General features: G+C 40.5%; 1 protein-coding gene across 1 annotated transcript in view; it reads left to right on the forward strand.

Annotated features, from left to right (window-relative positions):
• The window catches only part of PLA2G4F (phospholipase A2 group IVF), a 632,963-nt gene that overhangs the window by 81,223 nt on the left and 526,583 nt on the right, over window positions 1–25,157 (forward strand). Inside the window, exons 3-4 of the mRNA XM_075844320.1 lie at window positions 15,022–15,158; window positions 16,127–16,255. Coding sequence (XP_075700435.1) covers window positions 15,022–15,158; window positions 16,127–16,255 — 266 coding nt within the window. The remainder of the gene's footprint in view (window positions 1–15,021; window positions 15,159–16,126; window positions 16,256–25,157) is intronic.

Raw genomic sequence — 25,157 nt, forward strand, 5'->3', positions numbered from 1 at the left:
CAAGCTGGGTGTTGACCATGGTGGCCATTTTGAAGTCGGCCATTTTGTATCCAACTTTAGTTTTTTCAATGGGAAGAGGATCATGTGACCCATCAAACTTGTCGAGAATTTCACAAGAAAAACAATGGTGTGCTTGGTTTTAACGTTACTTTATTATTTCATGAGTTATTTACAAGTTTCTGACCACTTATAAAATGTGTTCAAAGTGCTGCCCATTGTGTTGGATTGTCAATGCAACCCTCTTCTACCACGCTTCACACACTGATAGCAACACCGCAGAAGAAATGCTAGCACAGGCTTCCAGTATCCGTAGTTTCAGTTGCTGCACATCTCGTATCTTCACACACACCTAGACAATTGCCTTCAGATGACCCCAAAGATAAAAGTCTAAGGGGGTCAGATCGGGAGACCTAGGGGGCCATTCAACTGGCCCACGACGACCAATCCACTTTCCAGGAAACTGTTCATCTAGGAATGCTCGGACCTGACACCCATAATGTGGTGGTGCACCATCTTGCTGGAAAAACGTGCTAGCTTCAGTGCATAAAGAGGGAAACACATCATCATGTAGAAATTTCAGATATCCCGTGGCCTTGAGGTTTCCATTGATGAAGAATGGCCCCACTATCTTTGTACCCCATATACCACACCATACCATCAATTTTTGTGTTCCAACAGTCTTGGAGGGATCTATCCAATGTGGGTTAGTGTCAGACCAATAGCGGTGGTTTTGTTTGTTAACTTCACCATTCACATAAAAGTTTGCCTCATCACTGAACAAAATGTTCTGTGTAAACTGAGGGTCCTGTTCCAATTTTTATTTTGCCCATTCTGCAAATTCAGTGCGCCGATCTGGGTCATCCTAGTTAAGATGCTGCAGCAGCTGGAGTTTGTAAGGGTGCCATTTGTGAGTAGCTAATATCCGCAGAAGGGATGTTCGACTGATGCCACTCTCCAGTGACATGCGGCGAGTGCTACGCTGTGGGCTCTTGCTGAATGAAGCTAGGACAGCCACTGATGTTTCTTCATTAGTGACAGTTTTCATGCGTCCACATTTGGCCAAATCCAACACTGAACCAGTTTCACGAAACTTGGCAAGCAGTTTGCAAACTGTAGCATGGGAGATGGGTGGTCTCGTAGGGTGTCTTGCATTGAAATCTGCTGCAATGACCCGGGTACTGCGTTCACCAGACATCAACACAATTTCTATCCGCGCCTCACGTGTTAACCTCTGCGACATGTCAATGGCTGTAAACAAAGAGAAGCGTGTAAATAACTAATGAAAGAATAATGTAACGTTAAAACCAAGCACACCATTGTTTTTCTTGTGAAATTCTCGATAAGTTTGTGTCACATGACCCTCTTCCCATTGAAAAAACTAAAGTTGGATACAAAACGACTTCGAAATGGCCGCCATGGTCAACACCCAGCTTGAAAAGTTTCCCCCCTCCCATATACTAATGTGCCACAAACAGGAAGTTAATATCACCAACCATTCCCATTTTATTTAGGTGTATCCATATAAATGGCCCACCCTGTATATAGTTTTTTTTTTAATGTTTTGTGGCGTTTGCGCAATAAAATCACTTTTCTATAAAACGATTTCTTTTTTGTGTCACCGTATTCTGAGAGCCATAATTTTGTTTATTTTTCAGTCTAAAAAGCTGTGTAAGGGCTTGTTTTTTTGCGGGACGGGTTGTAGTTTTTATTGGTACGATTTTGGGGTACATGCAAGTTTTTGGTCTTTTTATTCTCTATTTTGGAGGGGTGAGGACCAAAAAAATTGTGATATTCGTATTGTTTTAAAATATTTTTTGCTGTGTTCACCGTGCGGAAAAAATAATAGTTTTATAGTTGGGGTCGTTACGAACGCGGTGATACCAAATATGTGTACTTGTTTTAAGTTTTATTTTTTTTCCTATAATAAAAGTCTTATTATAGGAAAAAAAGCATTTTATGTTTTTGTAACTTATAACTTTGTTTTTTTATTTTTTACTTGTTTTTCTTGAAGACCTGCAGCACTGATGGCTGCTATAATACATTACACTACCTAGGTAGTGTAAAGTATTATAAACTGTCAGTGTGACGTTGACAGTCAGACTGACAGGAAGCCTATGAGGACCAGCTGGTCCTCATAGGCTTCCGTGAATGGCAGACCAGAGGACGTTGTATGGCCTCCGGTTTTGCCATGCAACCGACGGCAGCCCCCGCAATCGGTACTTGGGAAAGTTTGTTGTAGGAACAAACTTTCCAGTTTGTTGCTATAACAAACTTTCCCTGCTATCACATGATCAGGACCTGAACCAATCAGGTCCCGATCATGTCTCTGGGACCAGAGTCAGGGGTTAACAGCGTGATCCGGGTGTCAGCACTACTCTGAGACACCCAGATCGTGCTTTTAACACAAACTGTGAATTCATGTCAGCGCTGCACAAAGCCCAGCAAGCGCCGACCTGAATTTACTGTGGGCGGTCAGGAAGCGGTTAATAATGTTGATATTCTCTGTAGCCGAACCAATCGGTTCGGCTGTCCGAGAACAGGTTGCTGGGGAGCCAGGGACACTGACACAGCCGGCGTCCGAGCGCTTTTCACAGCGCTATGCCGGCTAGAACAGAGATTTGTATATACACGTCCTGACCGCACAGGGTATGTGCGAAAAGGACGTGTATCTGCATGAAAGGGTGAAGGGTTTAAAGGAGGAAATAATGGGTATTATTTCAGACTCTATGGGTATATAATGTTTTCTTGAGTCTTATTACAGAAATAGAGGAAATATTTGTTAAAGGGTTAGTTTGTTAGAAATATGCCACATTAATAAATTTGTGCGGCTTACAAAAGAGAAGTGAAGCTGTGTATTCATAACGGATGCATATATATGTATTTGCCTGTACTTATGACTGTGTTGCTAAAGAAGCAGTTGTACTGCATCTGTGCCATTATGATGTAATTGTGGACAACATTCTGTTCTAATATAAAATCAGTCAGAAAGGAAAAAAATAAATTGTACTGGAGTCATGGGCAAGATCTTAAAAAAAAAAATGGAGGAAAATGTATCCAACTATGTGGCATACTCGAGTTTATTCACAAGATAAAAGCACACCTGTAGGGCTGTCATGACCAGCTTTTTTTTTCCCCCCAGTGACTGGTTGTACAACGTCTCTTTAGCAACCATCAATCTCTAAATAAGGGACGAATGTGCCAAATGACGCTGTACACCATAACAGGCTACTACTCGCCGGAGTAGAAACCGCTATGTGCACAAAACAACCAATTGGTTAAAGTACATATAACGGTGCAGTGTTCAAAACAATCCATAGAAACAGTAAAGGATCACTAATCCCCAAAATGATGTCAGTATTTCCAGAAGAATTGTCGGGTGTACTACGTCCAGTAAAAACCCAAACAAAACTGTGACAAAGCCCATGGTGTATTGATAAGGAATTGCTCGATTATTAGAGATCCTACAAAAAAATATCATGCTCCTATAACGGTACATAAATAGGAATATAACCGCTGTATGTGACAGGACATAGTCATAAGAAAAAGGAAATACATCCTCCATTTATTCTTGTAATCATTGCTAAAATGCACGACTTCCACTAATTCAGGGGTGGCATGAGTCGCTCGTGTTGAATTTATCTACTAATAAATGCAATGCCCACAATTATTTTTTATTTCAAGAACACTTATGGGGGTCCATATTCTGAATAGATGTGGGCTCCAGCACAATAAACTGGTAATAAAAAAAAAATATATATATATTCATTTGTGAGTGATCAAGTCCTGGATTTAATTGTTCAAGAATCGTATAAAAAAATCATAAGGGGAACAATTTTGTTTTAAAATCTGAAAAAAATACACTTTACTATCTCCCCATAAAAATCCCTCCCTCACTTGAAAGCCCAGAAACGAAACAAAAAAATATGAATAAATGAAATTGACTTCCTAAAATGAATCCCCCCTCACCCCACTCTTTTTGGTGTTCAAAATTATATAAAATGAATAAGTAGAAGCGGTGTGGTAGATCTCAAAACAGGGAAAGGTTTACTTGCAGGTTTACTGCTAACCCGGCATCTCTTTCGGCGGTATTTTTCTCAGTGGCAGGGACAGGTTGAAGGAAGTGGCGCTCAGTGAGCCTTTCTACATCCTCTGACTCTAAGGATTCTCCGGGTGCATCAAACAGGAGGTGCTCAATAATTTCTTCCTGCTACTGCAGGAAACTGATCGTTCCCTGGGTCTTGTAGAGCACATAGCTGTTATATGTAGACATCTGGATGAGGTTGATCGCTACCTTTTTATACCAGGTTTTACATTTGACTATTCGCTGGTGGCTCCAGTGGCCGAAGCAGAACTTGTCGCTTTCTGAACTAAGTTCTGCTTCTGACGCAGTGTCCGTATCGCTGCCTGAACTGCTCCACAGTACACATCCTGCGATAAATTTTTCAAATAGCTAATTAACTTTTTTTTGTACTTCACTCTTTTTTTATATAACACTAAAAAAGTTAAAAAATTACGATAAATCGCAGCTAATAACCTCTATTAAACCAGTGAAATCAGCAAAAAACAGATCACGGGTAATCTGGGGATTGTTATGGGTAATCTGCGAACACAGGTGAATATATGGTGTTTTTTTCACAGTATAACAGCACAAGATTTGAAGCAGTATCTCTCTCTCCTCTCACAAATCAACTACAGTGAGAGGAGGGAGAGAAACCGCACAAATCCTGTGCTGTATTTAGTAAATATAGGACTATGGTCACTGTGATAGGTATGTCACAGTGACAATATAATCAGGGACCAATTATAACGGTCCCAGATCAGTTTCTACAGTATTTACAGGCAGACTCCCTGCCATGTACTAATGGTGAATTTGTGTTCCATTTTGTTTTTTTTCCTGGCGGGTGGGGGGGAGGTGGCCTAACAATTCGTTTTTTTAGCTGAGCGCAGGAAGCTATACCTCATTCCGGCGGCGCTATCTTGTTCCAATGCAATGCCATAAAAAGGCAATTGCATCGGAATAAAGCCCGTTAGTGGCCGCAATAAAAACACTAATGGGCGGTTACTTACTGGTTAAACACATACCTAAAACAATAATTACATTATTGCGTTTGTTTCTTTCCATAGTCCTCTAGAAATCAGCTAATTGCGAAAAAAAACAAAACATTTTAATATATTCTCTGGTTTGCCTATAACATGTCCACAACATAACTTCATGGGATGAAATGACATACAGTGAAACCTTTCCAAAAGACCACCTCTTTAAGAAGACCACAAAGATTTTTCTGTCAAGGATTTTCAATTCCTTTATATCCTATGTGTAGTGTTTTTAAAAAAAAATTCTGGTAGATTTGTTTTAACCCCTTAAGGACGCAGCCTAGTACTGGCCTTAAGGCTCAGAGCCCATTTTTCAAATCTAACATATTTCACTTTATGTGGTAATAACGTCGGAATGCTTAAACCTATCCAAGCGATTCTGAGATTATTTTCTCGTGAGACATTGGGCTTCATGCTAGTGGTAAAATTTGGTAGATATATTCAGTGTTTATTTGTGAAAAATTGCAAAATTGAGAGAAAATTTTGAATAAATATCATTTTTCTGAATTTAAATGCATCTGCTTGTAAAACAGATGGTTATACCCCCCTAATATAGTTACTAGTTCACATTTCCCATATGTCCACTATAGATTGGCATCGTTTTTTTGAGCATTTTTTTATTTTTCTTGGACGTTACAAGACTTAGAACATAAACAGCAATTTCTCATATTTTTAAGAACATTTCTAAAGCCTTTTTTTTAAGGTACCTGTTCAGTTCTGAAGTGGCTTTGAGGAGCCCATAGAACACCCCATTTTAAAAACTAGACCCCTCAAAGTATTCAAGACTGCATTTAGAAAGTTTTTTAACCCTTTAGGAATTTCACAGGAAGTAAAGTAATGTGGAGGTGAAATTTGAAAATTTCATTTTTCTTGCTGAATATAAATTTTATTCCATTTTTTTTCCTGTAACACAGGTTTTACCAGATAAACACTACTAAATATGTATTGTCCAGATTCTGCAGTTTTTAGAAATGTCCCACATGTGGCTCTAGTGTACTTGTGGACTAAAACACGAGCCCCAGAAGCAAAGAAGCACCTAGTGCATTTTGGGGTCCCTTTTTTTTATTAGAATATATTTTAGGCAGCATGCCAGGTTTGAAGAGGTATTGAGGTGCCAAAACAGTAGGAATCCCCCAAAAGTGACCCCATTTTGGAAACTACACACCTCAAGGAATTCATTTATGGTTGTTGTTACAATTTTGACCACACAGTTTTTTCACAGTACGTATTTGAATTGGGCTGTGAAATTTAATAAATGAAATGTTTTCCAATAAGATGTCATTTTTGATAACATTTCTTATTTTCACAAGAAATAAAATACCCCATTTTGTTCCCCAATTTGTCCTGAGTGCGGCAATACCCCATTTGTGGTGATAAACTGCAGTTTAGGCCCATGGGAGGGCTCAGAAGGAAAGGACCACCATTTGGCCTACTGGAGCTTTTCTGGTGCTAAGTAATGTATGCAGAAGCCCCTGAGGTACCAGTACAGTTGAAACCCCCGAGAAGTGACCCCATTTTAAAAACTACACCCCTTAAGACATTCATCTAGAGGTGTAGTGAGCATTTTGACCAAACCGGTATTGTGTAAAAGATAATGCGCAGCAGATGGTGCAGTGTGAGATTTGCAATTTTCTATATATCTATGCCATTTCAGTGTCCAATATATTGTGCCCATACATGTGGCTGTTATCTGCTACCTGGGCACACAGCAGGGCTCAGAAAGGAAAGATGAGGGGGATAAGCGGTGCGGAGTGAGTCAGGGTAGATGAAAAATCGAAGGCATCTATGATACATTTTAAAACACTTTCATACAGAGCCCTGGTTTTTCGGGACACGTGTCACATTGATATATTGTGTCCTCCCTTATCCCCCTCTTATAGCAAACTTTGCACCTCTTTTGACTTTTTTTCCCTTCTTGCCAGTTTGGGGAACTTCTGGAAAGTGTTTCCCTGGTACGATGCCTGTGGCCTCGCTTCCAGAAGTACTGGGTGCCCCCTTCGTGGTCCCTAAAGATTAGGTTCTTGATAATGATGTGCACAGCCAGCTTCTTATACCACACTGCATGGCGCTGTAGGGCTTCAGGACTTGATATGACAAGTCCACCCCTCCCATGTACCTTTTGTAGTCCAGGATGCATTCTGGTTTGGGGGTCTCTGTACTGGCATGTCGTACAGGTACATGGGTACTGGTGTGGGCATGTATTGTTGTCCATACAAGGACATCTCTCTTGTACTTGACACACAATATGTTACTGCTAGAATGTGCCCTGCTCTCACCCCTTCTGAGTATGTGCCCAAGCAGAGTCTTAGGGAGGCCTCTCAGATTTCTTCTAGCAGTGCCGCATACCACAGGACTTCTGGAAGCGAGGCACTTGAAGAGCAGGACGCTGGTATAAAAATTATCCAGGTAGAGGTGGTAACCCTGGTCCAGCAGTGGGTGCCCCAAATCCCACACAATTTTTGCATTCACTCTGCAGTAAGGAGGGGGGGGGGTGCATTCTGGGAGCTGAATACTGCTGTCCTTCCCTTCATATATCCTAAATCTGTAGGTATACCCTGATGCACTCTCACACAACTTCTACATCTTCACGCCATACTTTGCCCTCTTACTCGGCAGGTACTGGCGGAATTGAAGCCTCCCTTTAAAATCTACCAAGGAGTCATCAATAGAAATACACTTCTTGGGGTGTATTCATGGGAAAACCGGGCACTGAAACGGTCTAATAGGGGGTCTCCATTTATACAAACGGTCAAAACTGGGGTCATCTCAAGGTGGGCACTGCTCATTATCAGTATAATGTAAGAAGCGAAGTATTGCCTAATATTTTTTTTTTTAGGTTCCAGCTCAGTTCTGAAGTTGCTTTGAGGGGCCTATATATTAGACACCCCTATCAAACACCCCATTTTAGAAACTAGACCCCTCAAAGTATTCACAACAGCATTTAGAAAGTTTATGAACCCTTTAGGTGTTTCACTGGAATTTAGAGCAAAGTAGAGGTGAAATTTACATATTTTATTTTTTTTGTCAGAAAATCCTATTTATACCCTTTTTTTTTTTTTCTATAACACAAAAGGTTTTACCAGAGAAACACAACTTAATACTTATTGCTCAGATTCTGCAGTTTTGAGAAATATCCCACATGTGGCCCTAGTGCACTAATGGACTGAAGCACCGGCCACCGAAGCAAAGGAACACCTAGAGCAGGGGTCTCAAACTCGGCCGGGTAAGTGGGCCGCATATAGAAAAAATGGGAAGTGGTCGGGCCGCATTACTTTCAAATTTGATACAATACAAAATTATTGTTAATCAATTAGTTATTTGAACTACTATAACACTATATTACTAGAATAATAATACTACATTACTATAATAATAGCGCTAGGTTTAAAATTTGAGATATTTCTCCACGTGCTTATTTCAACAATCCAGCTTTCCAGTTTGTGTCGCCAAATGCAGTCCGGCGGCTCAGTTAGCACACATGTCAAGATTGGGCAGCCCCTTTTTAGATAGTGCCGCAGTGCCCTCTGTGGATGCTGCCGCAGTGCCCTCTGTGGATGCTGCCGCAGTGCCCTCTGTGGATAATGCAACACACCCCTAGATAAGGCCACAGTGCCCTCTGTAGATAAGGCCACAGTGCCCTCTGTAGATAAGGCCACAGTGCCCTCTGTAGATAATGCAACACACCCCTAGATAATGCCAGTGTCCTCTTCAGATACTGTCACACACCCACTTGTTGATAACGCCACAGTGCCCTCTGTAGAGGCTGCCCCAGTGCCCTCTGTAGAGGCTGCCCCAGTGCCCTCTGTAGAGGCTGCCCCAGTGCCCGCTGTAGAGGCTGCCCCAGTGATGTCAGGGGCTTGCCCAGAGCTGGAGTCCCAGGCAGAGCGCTAGTAGGCTCTTCCTGGGACTCCAGCTGTGCTCCTGACATCACTGGGACTCCTGCTCTCGGGAAGCCCCTGATATCATTGTCGATGTATGGACAGCGATGTCAGAGGCTTCCCCAGAGTCCCGGAGCAGAGCCGATAATAGCGCTCTGCCCGGGACTCCGCTCTGGGGAAGACCCTGACACACTGTCCATATATGGGCAGCGATGTCAGGGAATTCCACAGAGTCCAGGAGCAGAGCCGACACCAGCGCTCTGCTCGGGACTCGGGCTCTGGGGAAGCCCCAGACATCGCTGTTCATATGTGGACAGCGATGTCAGGGAATTCCAGAGTCTCGGAGCAGAGCCGATACTAGCGGCTCTGTGTCCCGCGGACCGCATATGACAGCCCCAGGGCCGCATGCGGCCCGCGGCCCGCGTGCTTGAGACCCCTGACCTAGAGGATTATGAGGCCTCCTTTTTATTAGGCACCATGTCCGGTTTGAAGACATCTTGTGGTGCCAAAACGGTGGAAATTCCCAAAAAGTGACCCCATTTTGGAAACTAGACCCCTTGAGGAATTCATTGTAGTTTTCATGGGGTGCATGCAGCTTTTGATCAGTTTTTATTCTATTTTTAAGTGGCGCGGTGACTAAAAAACAGCAATTCTACTATTCTTTTTTTATTCTTTTTTTTTTTTACAGCGTTCACCGTGCGCTATAAATGACACATTCACTTTATGCTGCAGGGCGATACGATTACAGCGATACCATATGTTTATAGTTTTTTTTATGTCTTATGGTGTTTGCCCAAAAAAAAATTATTTTGTAAAAAAATCATTTACGTTTTGTGTTACCATATTCTAAGAGCCAGAACTTTTTTTATTTTTCCATCAATAAAGCCGTGCGAGGACTTATTTTTTGCGTAACGAACTGCAGATTCGATCATTACCATTTTTAGGTACATGCGACTTTTTGATCTCTTTTTATTCCATTTTTTGGGAGGTGAAGTGACCAAACAATTGTGATTGTTATAACGAAATAATTTTGTAGGTCAGGCTGCTACGGATGTGGCGATACCAATTATGTATAGTTTATTTGTTTATATATTTTTATTAATAATAAAGGACTGATCAGGGAAAAAGGGGGATTTTTACTTTTAGCACTTTTAAAACTTTTATTTTCTTATTTTTACACCTTTTTTTTTAAACTTTTTTTTTTTTTTTTTTTACTTTATTACTTTGTCCTACTAGGGAACTTGAGGGCAGGATGCCCTGATCGCAATTCTAATACACTGCACTACATGCGTATTGCAGTGTATTAGAGCTGTCAGCTACTCACTGACAGCAAGCATAGTGGGTCCTGACTTTGTCAGGACCAACTAGGCTTCCGTCGATGGCATAGCCGGACGCCATTGTTAGGTGTCCGGTTGCCATAGTCCCCATCGCCGGCCGAGACAGCATCTGTCACAGCTCCTGTATGTGCCGGGAGGACGGCCGAAATGGCCGTTACTCCCGTGACGTACTATTCCGTCATGGAGCGTGAAAGGAGTGGTTTCCATGAAGGAATAGTACGTCACTGAGCGTTAAGGGGTTAAAGAGGTTTCAGTGTATTTGTATGCACTGTGTACTGTTCCACACTCCCTGGCAGAATGTTCAGAAGGAAATGGCCAAGCTTACTCTTGGACATTCTCACGCTGGTTTCTGCCTCATGCTGAATTCCACTATGCAGGAATGAGGCGGCTACAAGCTTATACAGGCCATTTATTTTGACTCAAAGGCACTCCATTCATTCCGTAACAAGCACCCCCTGTTATCCATTATCTTGGCTTTTATCTTTGAAACCAAAATCAGACACAAGGAATTCTTGAGTTAAATATACCTTAGTGTTAAAGGCGTATTCCCATCTTGGAATGTTATGGCATATTGTTAGGATATTCCATAACGTTCTGATCAGCGGGGGTTCAGCCTGGAATCTTCATCAATCCATAAAATAAAGGGACAGAAGTTCTTAGGGTTGTGTTGTAGTTCCCTGTATACAGTTAGGTCCAGAATTATTTGGACAGTGACACAAGTTTTGGCATTTTTGCAGTTTACCAAAACATATTGATTATACAGCATCAATCAATATGGGCTTAAAGTGCAGACTCTCCACTTTAATTTGAGGGTATTCACATCCTAATTTGAGAAAGGGTTTAAGAATTACAGCTCATTAATATATAGCTGCCTCTTTTTCAAGGGACCAAAGGTAATTGGACAATTTTCTCATAAGCTATTTAATGGGCTGTTCCCTTGTTAATCCATCATCAATTAAGCAGGTAAAAGGTCTGGAGTTGATTCCAGGTGTTGCATTCAAAGTAGCTTTCAATGTAAGTGAAACAGACAATCATTAGGCAGAAAAAAATTAAGAAAACCATCAGATAGCACAAATGTTAGGAGTGGCCAAATCAACGGTTTGGTACATTTAAAAAAAAAAAAAAAAAAGAGCGCATTGGTGATCTCATGAACTCCAAAAGGCCTGGACGTCCGCGGAAGACAACCGTGGTGGATGAGTGCAGAATCCTTTCCATGGTGAAGAAAAACCCCTTTACAACATCTACCCAAGTGAAGAACACTCCCCTGGAAGTAGGTGTATCAGTATCGAAGTCTACCATAAAGAGAAGACTTCAAGAGGGCAAATACAGAGGGTTCACAAAAATAGAAAGGGCAGATTAGATTTTGCCAAACAACAACATCAAAGGAAGCTAGCCCAGTTCTGGAACCACATTCTTTGGATGGATGAAACGAAGATCAACCTGTATGAGTGATGGGATGAAGAAAGTATGGAGAAGGCTTGGAACGGCTCATGATCCAAAGCACACTACATCCTCTGTAAAACATGGTGGAGGCAGTGTGATGGCATGGGCATGCATGGCTGCCAAAGGCACTGGGTCACTAGTGTTTATTGATGATGTGACTGAACACAGAAGCAGCCGGATGAATTCTGAAATATTCAGGAATATGCTTTCTTCTCAGATTTAACCAAATGCAGCAAGGTTGATTGGACGTCGCTTCAATGGACACTGACACATGGACAATGACCCAAAACATACTGCGAAAGAAACCCAGGAGTTTTTTTAAGGCAAAGAAGTGGAATATTCTGCAATGGCCAAGTCAATCACCAGATCTCAGCTCGATCGAGCATGCATTTCACTTGCTTAAGACAAAACTTGCGGCAGAAAGACCCACAAACAAGCATCAACCGAAGACCGCTGCAGTAAAGGCCGGGCAAAACATCACAAAGTAGGAAACCCGGCGTTTGGCGATGTCCATGTGTTCCAGACTTTAGGCAGTCATTGCCTGCAAAAGATTCTCTACGAAGTGTGTGTATGTATATGTATGTATGTATGTATGTATGTGTATATATATATATATATATATATATATATATATATATATATATATATAAAACATTTTATTTATGGTAATGTTAATTTCTCCAATTACTTTTGAGCCCCTGAAATGAGGAGGCTGTGTAGAAAAATGGTTGCATTTCCTAAACGTTTCACAGGATATTTTTGTTCAATCCTTGAATTAAACCTGAAAGTCTACACTTCAATTGCATCTCAGTAGTTTAATTTCAAATCCAATGTGGTGGCAGCAGAGCCCAAATCATGAAGATTCTGTCACACTCCAAATAATTCTGGACCCTAACTGTAGTTGGTAGCTGGGATCACCACTGTGCTGCCCCTTCGCAACTAGTGCTGCACCCTCTTTTTTTTATTCTGCCTATAGTGGGAAAATCCCTTTTAATATTAATAATACAGTTTTAAATTATTTGAGTGCTTCAAGTAATTATTCCATAATTAACCCTTTCCAGGTCAAATTTTATATGTTTGATGTGCACTTAAACGATATCTTTAGAACTGCTTTGAATATCACAACTATTTTTACTTCTTTTTTTTTACAAGACTTATGAGGCTTTCATTTTCTAGATAAGTTCTAGATTAATTCAGTGTTTTTAATTTTTATTATGAGCAGACAAATCACTAAAAATAAAAACTTTGGAATTTTTTTTATATATAATTTTTATTAGCGTGTGTGTGTGTGTGTGTGTGTGTGTGTGTGTATGTATGTGTGTGTATGTGTGTGTATGTATATATATATATATATATATATATATATATATATACACACACACACACTGTAGAGCTCTGTAACCATTCGTCCTCTTCTCTCTCAGTCACCCTAGATTGCTGAGAGTGAAGAGGGCTGTATACACACGACCGTGAAAAAAATGGCAGTCAACAACGAATCAACTGTCAGTTTTTCATGGCTATTTTGCATCAATGTGTCTCAAAATTTGAATCCATTATAATTGCCGCCCGTTTTTCATGGACGTTAAAATAATAGATGCAATTTATTCGTTAGTTTTTTTTTGTCCCAACCCCCTGCAAAAACACCAGTGCCCATGTAGATAGTGACGCAATAACACTGTAGATACTGCCACATTGCCCACATAGATAGTGCCCACATAGTGCCACAGTTCTCCTTGTAGATAATGCCCACATAGTGCCACACACATTGCCCATATAGATAGCGCCACAGTGTCCCATGTTGATAGTGCCAATATAATGCCACAGTACCCATGTAGATCGTGCCATACCCTTTGTATATAGCACCCCCTGTAGATAGCACCACACCCCCTGCAAATAGCGCCACCCCCTGTAGATAGCAACATCCCCCTGTATTTAGCAATATCCCCGCCGCCCCCCCCCCCCCCCTGTAAATGGCACCCCCTTCCTGTAAATAGCACCACTGTAGCTCCCTGTAGGAGCGGAATCCTTCTGGCTGAAGATTCCACTCCTACAGGAATCTCCTGATGTATCTGTCCATATATGGACAGTGACGTCAGGGCTTAACTCTAAAAGCGGAATCCCCTGCCAGAACGGGGATTACGCTAAAGGAGTAGCCCCTGACATCACTGTCCGTAAATGGATAGTGACTCCAGGGGCTTCTCCAGTAGCGGAATCCCCGGCACAGAGCAATCTGTCACCAGGGATTCTGCTCCTAGAGAGATCCCCTGACGTTATTATCCATATATGGATAGTGACACCAGGGGTTTCTCCAGTAGCGGAATTCCTGGCCAGAGTGTCGGACGGGGATTCCGTTCCTAGAGAGAGCCATTAATCTCACTGTCCAAATGGACAGTGATGTCAGGGGCTCTTTCTAGGAGCAGAATCCCGACAATGGGGATTCCGCTCCTAGAGTCAGTTCAGGTTGTGCTATCAAGTGGGGGGTACGATCTGAAGGGGGTGGCACTATCTACAGTGGGGATGGAGAGACGGCGGGGGCTCCCTCTAGGAGGGGAATCCTCAGCCAGTGAGCTTAGGTGGCGCTATCTACAGAGGGTTTTGCGCTGCCTACAGGGGGTTGTGGGTGGCACTATTTACAGTGGGGGGTGTATTTTCAGGGCTCTCAAATCCCTGACCTACATGCGAGTCCAGTGCTGCTCACACTGAAGCAGCACTGCACTCATTAAACCTGTTCCAGGCTGTCAATGTTTATACACGTGCTAACTGCACGGGACATCTGCAGTTAGAACATATATAGCCGTAATGGCAGTTGTGAAGGGGTTAAATACAAAATTTCTTTGTTAGATAACGCAAAACATAAACATTTTTCAATTGAAATCATTAAAAATAACTGTTTCTGTGTCTAGGTATTGCTGTTCCATATTTGTTATGGTGACCCCTCGTGTTATTTTGATTTGCTGTTAGAGCATCCACCTAATATGTTATTACTGGTCAGACGGATCTTTTACTGCCCCAATTCTTAATGGCTGGCCTGCACAATAGTAGGAATAAATATGCTGCCCGTGTACAAGAGAAGGCGAGACTGATTAACTGGGCATGTGCGTCTACTAACACTGAACGGTTTAGTATGTAACCAAATTATCTAGAGTTTTAAAAATTTCACATTTTCTATGATCGAACAGATATTTTATTATGGTACAATCCCTTAGTGGTGATAACTACATTTATTTGTCAGTTCTGAATAGTTCATTTTTTTTCTTCACTGTTCTTAGTGTCCGAGGCAGATTGCTATGTTCAATTGAAACTTCCCACTGCATCTCCACTCCATTACAGGACAAAAGTTGTATATAATTCTGCTGACCCTGAATGGAACGAAACATTTCACTATCGTATTCATAGTGCAGTCAAGGTAAGATTATTACTTTAAAGACTATGTACTTCATTCACTGGGAAAATAATATTTTTCATATACTAGTGGTTACATTACTTTGCAGTTTGCACCCTGCTATTCGTTTCAAACTTGGCTCATCTGGGCGTGTCCCCATCCAGTAATTCATGCTGTGAATCCAGAATACATGCTGTGAATCCAGAAAGCTCCTGCCTTCATCAGCTATCATAAACTAGCACAGCTTCATTCTGTTACTGCTTTCCCCATCTACAGACAGTGATACAGTCCCTAAAGGAATCTCCTCTCCCTTTGATGCGGTCAAAGGATAGATGTCAGCTTTGAGCTGACCTGAGTCAGAAGCTGTGTGCTGCCGGCATTTATGTGAGAATCCGCAGCAGCCAGCTATGTGAAGGAGTTGCACAGACTCTACAGTCTGTACAACATTTTGGGACATTTTTAATAAAGACTATTGCTTAATTTTGCATTAAGGTAGCAAGTGAACAAGCAAAAAAAAAAATCCAGTGCAAAGGTGTACACGAAAAGGCTTTTCAAACTTTCTTTTTTAAAATCGCCTAGCAACAATTGGCGGTATAAAAGCTTGACATGGATTTGATGGATATTTCTATCAAGATGAACCTCCAGAGGAAGGAGCATCATTGTTGCCTAGTGATGGTTCTCACATTAATGTGCAGACATTTACTTTTTTTATATATACACACACACAAATAATCTTACTTTTTTTTTTAATTTATCTTTTTTGGTTTATTCATATTTTTTTTCCGATCTCTGTCTGCATCTATGCTTTTCGCTTCAGCTCTATTTGTTCAGAAGGTCTGTGCAAAGTGGACTAAAAGTTCCAAATTTGTTTCACATATACACAACTAAATCACAAATTACATATTTTTTTCCCATTATTAAACCCAGACAATTAAAATCACTTTCATGTTGTTTAGAATGATTATTTCACCGGTATACGTTCTGTCTTGTAGAATACTCTGGAGCTGACCCTATATGACAGAGACCTAATGCTGGATGACAAGCTTTCTTCTGTTGTATTTGATGTTGGAAACATTAAGCCTGGCCAAACCATTAGGCGAGTCTTTAAGCTCAACCCAAAGGTATGATTACTGAACATCAACTTTTAGAAGATGGATATGCTATCACAAACTGCTTTTGTATTCTGGTTGCAAAAATAATGAAGAAATGTGTCCATTTTCTCAAAAATTCAAATGCATTCAAGTTATGCTCAACCAGCAACCTGGAAAGAAAATAGCAGAGTAGTTCACTCATCCTCAACTTTCCAAAAAGATAACTGTCAATTCGATCCTCTTTGAAACTCTCCTTGAATGTGCACTAAGTCACCGCATTGGACCTCTCACTATTCAATGAAATAAGTGACAAAAATGAACATCGCACGATAAAGCTTAAAAAGCCAGGGGCCTCCTTTAGGATTTTCTTATTATACTCACAAATGAACACTTTTAATACTGCATATATTAAAATACACGTGGCATTACAGATAAAACTCCTCTAATTTAATCTAAAAACAGCTTCTTCTGAGGCATAAGCTTTAAAATCACAGAAGAACATTTACCTGTATGCAATGTGTTATACTATATCGATTTAAAAAAAAAAATCGCTTGCCAGAAATGTAAAAAATTAGAGACTGATTGTGGTGGTCCATAAAATAACACCAGGTGCAGATAATGAAATTCCATGATTGGAGAAAAATGAATGTCTTTGTTTTTAAATATAGAAATTGAAACATCCAACATATTTAACCCCTTAAGGACACAGCCTATTTTGGCCTTGTGGCACAGCCGATTTTTGCAAATCGGACATGTGTCACTTTATGTGGTAATAACTCCGGAATGCTTTTGACTATCCAAGCGATTCTGAGATTGTTTTCTCGTGACATGTTGTACTTTATGATACTGAAAAAATTTAGTCGTTAAATTCAATATTTATTTGTAAAAAACACCAAAATTTAGAGAAAATTTGCAAAAATCTGCATTTTTCTAAATTGTAATGTATCTGCTTGTAAAACAGATAGTAATACCACACAAAATATTTACTAGTTAACATTTCCCATATGTCTACTTTGTTTGCATCGTTTTGAACGTGCTTTTATTTTTCTATGACCTCACAAGGCTTAGAACTTTAGCAGCAATTTCTCGCATTTTCAAGAAAATGTCAAAAGGCTATTTTTTGTCAGGGACCAGTTCAGTTCTGAAGTGGCTTTGAGGGCCTTATATATTAGAAACCCCCTATAAAACACCCCATTTTAAAAACTGCACCCCTCAAAGTATTCAAAACCACATTCAGATTTTTTTTTAACCCTTTAGGCATTTCACAGGAAATAAAGCAAAGTAGAGGTGAAATGTACAAATTTAAATTTTTTTTTTTACTAAATTCATTTGTAATACATTTTTTTCTGTAACACAGAAGGTTTTACCCAAGAAATGCAACTCAATATTTATTGCCCAGATTCTGCAATTTTTAGAAATATCCCACATGTGGCCCTAGTGTGGTAATGGACTGAAATACCGGCCTCAGAAGCAAAGGAGCAGGTGGAGGATTTTGGGGCCTCTATTTTATTAGAATATATTTTAGGCACCATGTCAGGTTTGAAGAGGTCTTGTGGTGCCAAAACAGTGGAAACCCCCAAAAGTGACCCCATTTTGGAAACCACCCCTCAAGGAATTTTTCAAGAGGTATAGTTAGCATTTTTAGCCCACAGGTTTTTTGCTACATTTATTGGAACTGGTCTGTGAAAATGAAAATCTACTTTTTTTCTGAAAAAACATACGATGTTTTAGTTTTTACAAGGAATAAAGGAGAAAAAGCACCCCAACATTTGTAAAGCAATGTCTCCCGATTACGGCAATACCCCATATGTGGTAATAAACTTCTGTTTGGACCCACGGCAGGGCTCAGAAGGGAACGAGGGCCATTTGGATTTTGGAGCGCAGATTTTGCTGGAATGGTTTTCGGTGCAGTGTCGTGTTTGCAAAGCCCTGGAGGGACCATAACAGTGGAAACTCCCCAAAAGTGACCCCATTTTGGAAACTGCACCCCTCAAGGAATTTTTCTAGGGGTGTAGTGTGCATTTTGACCCTACACGGTTTTTGCTGAATTTATGGGAATTATGCCGTGAAATTGAAAATCTAAATTTTTTTCTAATAAAATGTAGATTTAGCTCAGATTTTTTTCATTTTTACAACAGATAAAGGAGAAAAAAACACCCCAATATTTGTAAAGCAAACTCTTCTGAGCACAGCAATACCCCATATGTGGTAATAAACTGCTGTTTGGACACACAGCGGAAGTTAGAAAGGACGGAGCACCATTTGACTTTTGGAGCTCAAGTTTTGCTGGAATGGTTTGCGGCCCCATGTCACATTTGCAAAGCCACTGAGGGGCCAAAATAGTGCAAACCCGGCAAAAGTGACCCCATTTGGGAAACTATACCCCTCGTGGAATTTATCTAGCGGTATAGTGAGCATTTTGACCCCACAGTTTTTTTGCTGAATTATTGGGATTATGCAGTGAAAATGAAAATCTACATTCTTTCCACTAAAATGTTGAATTGTTTTCATTTTCACAAGGAATAAAGGAGAAAAAGCGCACCAACAATTGTAAAGCAATTTCTCCCGAGTACGGCAATACCCCATATGTGGTTATAAACTGCTGCTTGGATACACCGCAGGGCTCAGAATGGCAGGAGTGCTACTTGGCATGTAGATTTTGGTTGATTGTTTTTTGAGCGCCATGTCGCATTTGCAATTTGCAGAGCCCCTGAAGTACCCGTACAGTAGAAACCCCTGAGAAGTGACTCCATTTTGGAAACTTTACCCCTCAGGGTAATCATCTAGGGGTGTACTCAGCATTTTGATCCCACAGGTGTTTCATAGATATTTTTAGAATGAGGCAGTGAAAATAATAAAAAAAATTTTTTCCAAAAAATATGTCGTTTTGCACCCAATTTTTTTTACCACAAGGGGTATTAGGAGAAAAAACAACACATAATTTGTTACCCAATTTCTCCCGAGTACGGCAATACCCCATGTGTGGCCCTAAACTGCTGTTTGGGCACATGGCAGAGCTCAAAATGGAAGGAGTGCCATGTGGCTTTTAGAGCACAGATTTTGCTGGACCGGTGTACGTGCGCCATGTCGCATTTGCAGAGCGTTCTTAGGTACCAGAGTAGAGTGTAAAACCTTGAGAAGTGACCCCATTTTGTAAAATACACCCCTCAAGGCATTTATCATTTGCCTGGACATATGACAGGGCTTAGGAGTGAAAGGCGCATGTGAGACCTATTTTGGTGATTTTCGCAGCATTAGACCACAACGGCAGGGCTCTGAGGTCAAATAGTAAAACAAACCCGCAAGTAGTGACCCCCATTTTGGAAACTGAACCCCTCAAGGCATTTTGACCACACAGGTTTGTTTTTTTTTTCTATTAGAAATTAATGCTCAGTGGATGGTGCAAAGTGAAAATTTCCACAGGTATGTGCCATTTTAGTGCACAATATTTTGTGCCCAGTTCGTGCCACTGAAGACAAATACCTCAAATTGTTAAGCGGGTTCTCCCGGGTATGGCGATGCCATATATGTGGACGTACACTGCTGCTTGGGCACGCTGCAGGGCGCGCCGTTTGGCTTTTGGAGCGTGGATTTTGCTCGCTAGTTGTTTTGCTGGTATTTCAGTTATGATGTGGGGGCACATGTAAGCTGTGCGGAGAACATCAGGGGTATAATAAGAGAGTATAATAATGGGGTAAATAAATAATTATCCACAGATATGTGGCCGGTGTCGCACTGATAAATGGCGCCCGATCTTATCCGCTTTTGGACTCTTTGCATCGCCATATTCTGAGAGCCAAAACGTCTTTATTTTTTCTCCACCGGAGCCGTGTGAGGACTTATTTGTTGCGGGACAATCTGTAGATTTCATTGGTACCATTTTGGGGTACATGCGATTTTTTGATCACTTTGTATTTCATTTTTTTGGCAAGCAAGGTGACCAAAAACTTGCAATTCTGATGTTTTTTATTATTTCTTTTTTTCGGCGTTCGTCATGCGCTATGAATGACAATTTTACTTTATTCTGCAGGTCGGTACGATTACGTCGATACCAGATGTATATAGTTTTTCTTATGTTTTGCAGCGTCTGCACGATAAAATCACTTGTTTCAAATAATTTATTTTTGGCGTCACCATATTCTGAGAGCCATAATTTTTTTTTATTTTTCCGTCAAAAAAGCGGTGGGAGAGCTTGTTTTTTGCGGGACGGGCTGCGTTTTTTAATGGTATAATTTTGGGGTACATGCAACTTTAAGATCCCTTTTTTTTAAATTCTGTTTTGCGAGGTGTAGCGACTAACAAACAGCGATTCTGGAATAGATTTTTATTTAATTTTTTTACGGTGTTCACCGTACGGGTAAAATAGCGTGATATTTTTATAGTTGGGGTCGTTACGGACGCGGGGATACCACATATGTGTACTTTTTTTTGTTATTTGGTTTTTCCTATAATAAAAGACTTATTATAGGAAAAAAGGCTGTTATACTGTTTTTTAACATGAAACTTATTTTTTTTTACTTTTTTACAAAAATTTTATTAACTTGTTTTTAACTTTTTTTTTTTTTTTTGTCCCACTAGGGAACTTGAAGGCATGAAGCCCTGATCGCTATTCTAATACACTGCACTACCTACATAGTGCAGTGTATTATAGCTGTCAGCTATTCACTGACAGCAAGCCTATTAGGCTTCGCCTCCCGGCGGGGCCTAATAGGCTTCCGTACTAGGAAGCGATTGTTAGGCTATGGTTGCCATAGCAACCATCGGAACACCCGCGGGTGCCGATGGTTGTCATTAGCAACCATAGGGTACGATCTAAGGGGTTAATCGGCCGGATCGGAGCCTTGCTCCGGTCCTGGCCGTTTGGGCACGATGTCAGCTGTGACGAGACACGTTAATCGATGCATCGAAGGGGTTAATCGGCCGGATCGGAGCCTAGCTCCGGTCCTGGCCGTTGCAGAGGGGTGTCGGGCAGCTGATTCCCGGCGGTGATAGCGCTGGCTCGGCTTCTGAGCCAGCGTCATCACATAACCTACGTCATGGAGCTGTGATTGGTCAGTCTGCTTTGACTGACCAATCACAGCGATCGCCGGCAGGAGACCGCTGTGAATGGTCCCCTGCCGTCTTACTGTGCCGGTCAACTGTCATAAACAGTTGACGGCACAGTTCTGTCACCTTGTCCTTTGACAGGGTGACAGAAATTAGCCAGGACGCGCCGGTACGTCCCTGTGCCTTAAAGCACTTCAATGCAGGACGTACCGGTGCGTCCTGGTGCGCTAAGGGGTTAAACTACAGCATAATTAAAAACAATGATTATTCAATATCATATTATATGAAGACTAGCAAAAACTATAACTCTCTGTAGCCAATACACGGCTTTTTAAATTGTATCACGTTCCCAGAGGAACCAATCAAGGAGATATTTACTTTAGCTTACAGGAAGATGGTATGTTTATATTTTTATTGGAGAAGGGATCCTATAACAAAAGGCTAAGTAACAAGCAAGGTTGTTGATAATTTATGACAAGCAGCTGGAATACTAACGATGCTATTACTCATCATAATGTGATTATATAAAAAAAGAAACATCTGCTCAATATGTAAACCTATAAAGGTTTACTAGAAGTATGTTTTTATGTGCACATTCACCTACTTTTATATTAACTGAAGTGTAATAAGTGTGTTATAACTAATCTATCAAATTAAGATTAAGTTAAAGAGGCTCTGTCATCACATTATAAGTGGCCTATATTGTACATGATGTGATCGGTGCTGTAATGTAGATTACAGCAGTGTTTTTTTATTTAGAAAAATGATCATTTTTGACGGAGTTATGACCTATATTAGCTTTATGCTAATGACTTTCTTAATGGACTACTGGGCGTGTTTTACTTTTTAATACCTTTTTAAAGTCCAGGCCAAACAGAAAACCTGTTTCAGCAATAACATCCATATACGTCAATACTGGATATAGAATACCTATGAAGACATATATAGACAACAATACTAGAAGTGTAAATAACCATAGTACAAGTAAAGCACTAACTCATATAAAAAAAAATCTTTATTTGAAAAATATTTAAACATACATAGACCATCACATACAATATAAAACAACACATAATAAAAATGTGATAGTGGTATCTAGGAGCAAACAATGTATCCTTTTATACATCCATGGAATCAAACCGTGTATTGTCAAGGTATTGACAATACTGTACAAGAATACCTCAACAGTTAACGGTATACTAAATATGTACACACTGGACAAAAAATACAAATGACCGTGTCAGAGAGACTGATCCAAGATATAAAAAAGATATAAAGTCAGGATCAGATCCATGTCAAATACCAACCCATATTCTGCAGGTCTGCCCCTAAGTGAGTCAACCACAGACCACACCAAGACACCCCGACGTACGTTTCGCCGTCAGCTTTTTCAAGGGGTGATTTACTTTTTGACCAAGTGGGCGTTGTGGAGAGAAGTGTATGACGCTGACCAATAAGCGCCATACACTTCTCCCCATTCATTTACACAGCACATAGTGATCTTGCTAGATCACTATGTGCAGCCACATACACACACACACACACACACACACACACACACACACACACACACACACACACACACACACACAAACTAATGTTACTGAAGTGTCCGGACAGTGAATAGAGATCACTATCAGCCAGGACATGAAGAAACTGTCATTTAAAACGAGATTATGCTTGCTGTGCTGTAAATTTCACGAAAACGTTACCGAAGTGTCAGGATTCTGAATAGACATCACGTCCTGGCTGGTGGTGATCTCTATTCACTGTCAGGACACTTCAGTAACGTTAGTGTGTGTGTGTATGTGTCTGCACATAGTGATCTAGCAAGATCACTATGTGCGGTGTAAATGAATGGGGAGAAGTGTATGACGCGGATTGGTCAGCGCCATACACTTCTCTCCACAACGCCCACTTGGTCAAAAAGTAAAAAACACCCAGTTGTCCATTAAAAAAGTCATTAGCATAAAGCTAATAAAAAAACAAACAAACACTTATAATGTGGTGACAGAGCCTCTTTAACTTAAAAAACAAGTATTTGATCTCATGGTTCACATTTAAACCTCTGGGAATCAAGGTACCCATATTACATATTCATTCCATTTCTTTTTTGCGCATTTGATTTTTGACATAAGCTCCTTTCCATGAATACCTCATTAAGTCAGCGCGCCAAAATTTTAGACCTTTTAGGGAACAGACATGTTTCTTGACATTATGGGTCTCCAGTCCTATACGTATATTTATACAAGTGTTCACCTATTCTCATTTTTCGTTTGCACAATGTCCTACCTATGTACTGGAGGCCATAAGGACACTTCAGGATGCAGATGATTTCTGTGTTTCCACAGGTTGTTATCTTTCACCCTAAACTTTTTCACGAGAAAGTTAGATTTCAGTGATGCAACCCTATGAGGAGAGTTCAATGTTTGAGTATCCATTGCATTGTGAATTGATCTCTAGAGTTACATTTGTCTTGTTTCTTTTGTTGTGAATCTGTAGCAATGTAGCTAGGTACCATCAAATCTCCCAATGTTAGGAGCCTCTTTAAATAGAAAAGTAGACTCTTCCCAATATTGGGGTTCCCTTTAACCCCTTCACGACCAGCCCACGTAGATTAACGGGCTGCAGTGCTGGGCTTTTGTCCTGCAGCCCGTTAATCTAAGTGGTGACAGAACAGAGTGCACAGAGCTCTCCCTATGCCCTGAATCTCTCAGCACACGCTGCTACTAGCAGACTTCGTGCTGAGAGAAGACATCAGGACCGGATTGGTGTCGGTCCCGATGACATGATCACCATGCTAAACTAATCATGGTGTTCACAGCAAAGTTTGTTGCGGCAACAAACTTTCACCTGTTTGTTACAATGTTTCTCCTCCCTCCCTGTCAGATCGTTCTGAGACAGTGAGAGAGCAGAACCCCTTCAGGACCCAGCCTGTTTTGGCCTTCAGGACCCAGCCAATTTTTTCAAATCTGACATGTGTTACTTTATGTGGTAATAACGTTGGAACGCTTTTACCTATCCAAGCGATTCTGAGATTGTTTTCTCGTGACATGTTGTACTTTATGTTCGTGAAAAAATGTTGTCGATAATTTTGGTATTTATTTCTGAAAAACACCACAATTTAGAAAAAATTTGCAAAAATTCGCATTTTTCTAAATTTAAATGTATCTGCTTGTAAAACAGATAGTAATACCACACAAAATAGTTACTAGTTAACATCCCCCATATGAGAATAAACCAAGAAAATATGATCGACTTCTTCACACAGTATTTGAAAAAATGTACAAATTTTTATTAAATAACAGACATGAGACAATTAAAAAATAGAACAGGGGATGAGTCACACAACAATGAGACGTCAAAATCAGTAAAAAACCGGGTATGTGTATAGTGTCACCATGTACATGTTTAGTTTATAACAGCAGAAGTGAAACATGCATAAGATAAGATCGAGAAATAATATTCAATTGAGATCAGGGCTGATTAGGGCCAAGTAAGTCCAAAGACGACAAGAATATAGTCATATAATGGGAACGAAATCTATATAAGAGCAGAAAGGGAAGTACGGATCGCAGATATATAGCAGTACCATATCTCAGATAAATTTAAAGTCAATGAATGATCACGAGTAATAAACAATCAGGGCCAAATAGGGCCAAGTATGTCCAAAGGCAAAATAAATGTAGTCGTAAGGAAATACAGCACTGGTAATGATAACGATCACTATGTAACACACAAAGGGTAAGTACGAATCGCAAATGTACAGCAATCCCATAACTCAGATCGATTTGATGATCAAGAATAATAAGCACGGTCAAACAACAACTGCTAAACAGGACAAAAGATAGAGAACATACCGGTGGACATGATGTAAGAAGAGACG

This window comes from Rhinoderma darwinii, chromosome 12 (assembly GCF_050947455.1).
Source record: "Rhinoderma darwinii isolate aRhiDar2 chromosome 12, aRhiDar2.hap1, whole genome shotgun sequence".
Lineage (NCBI taxonomy): Eukaryota > Metazoa > Chordata > Amphibia > Anura > Rhinodermatidae > Rhinoderma > Rhinoderma darwinii.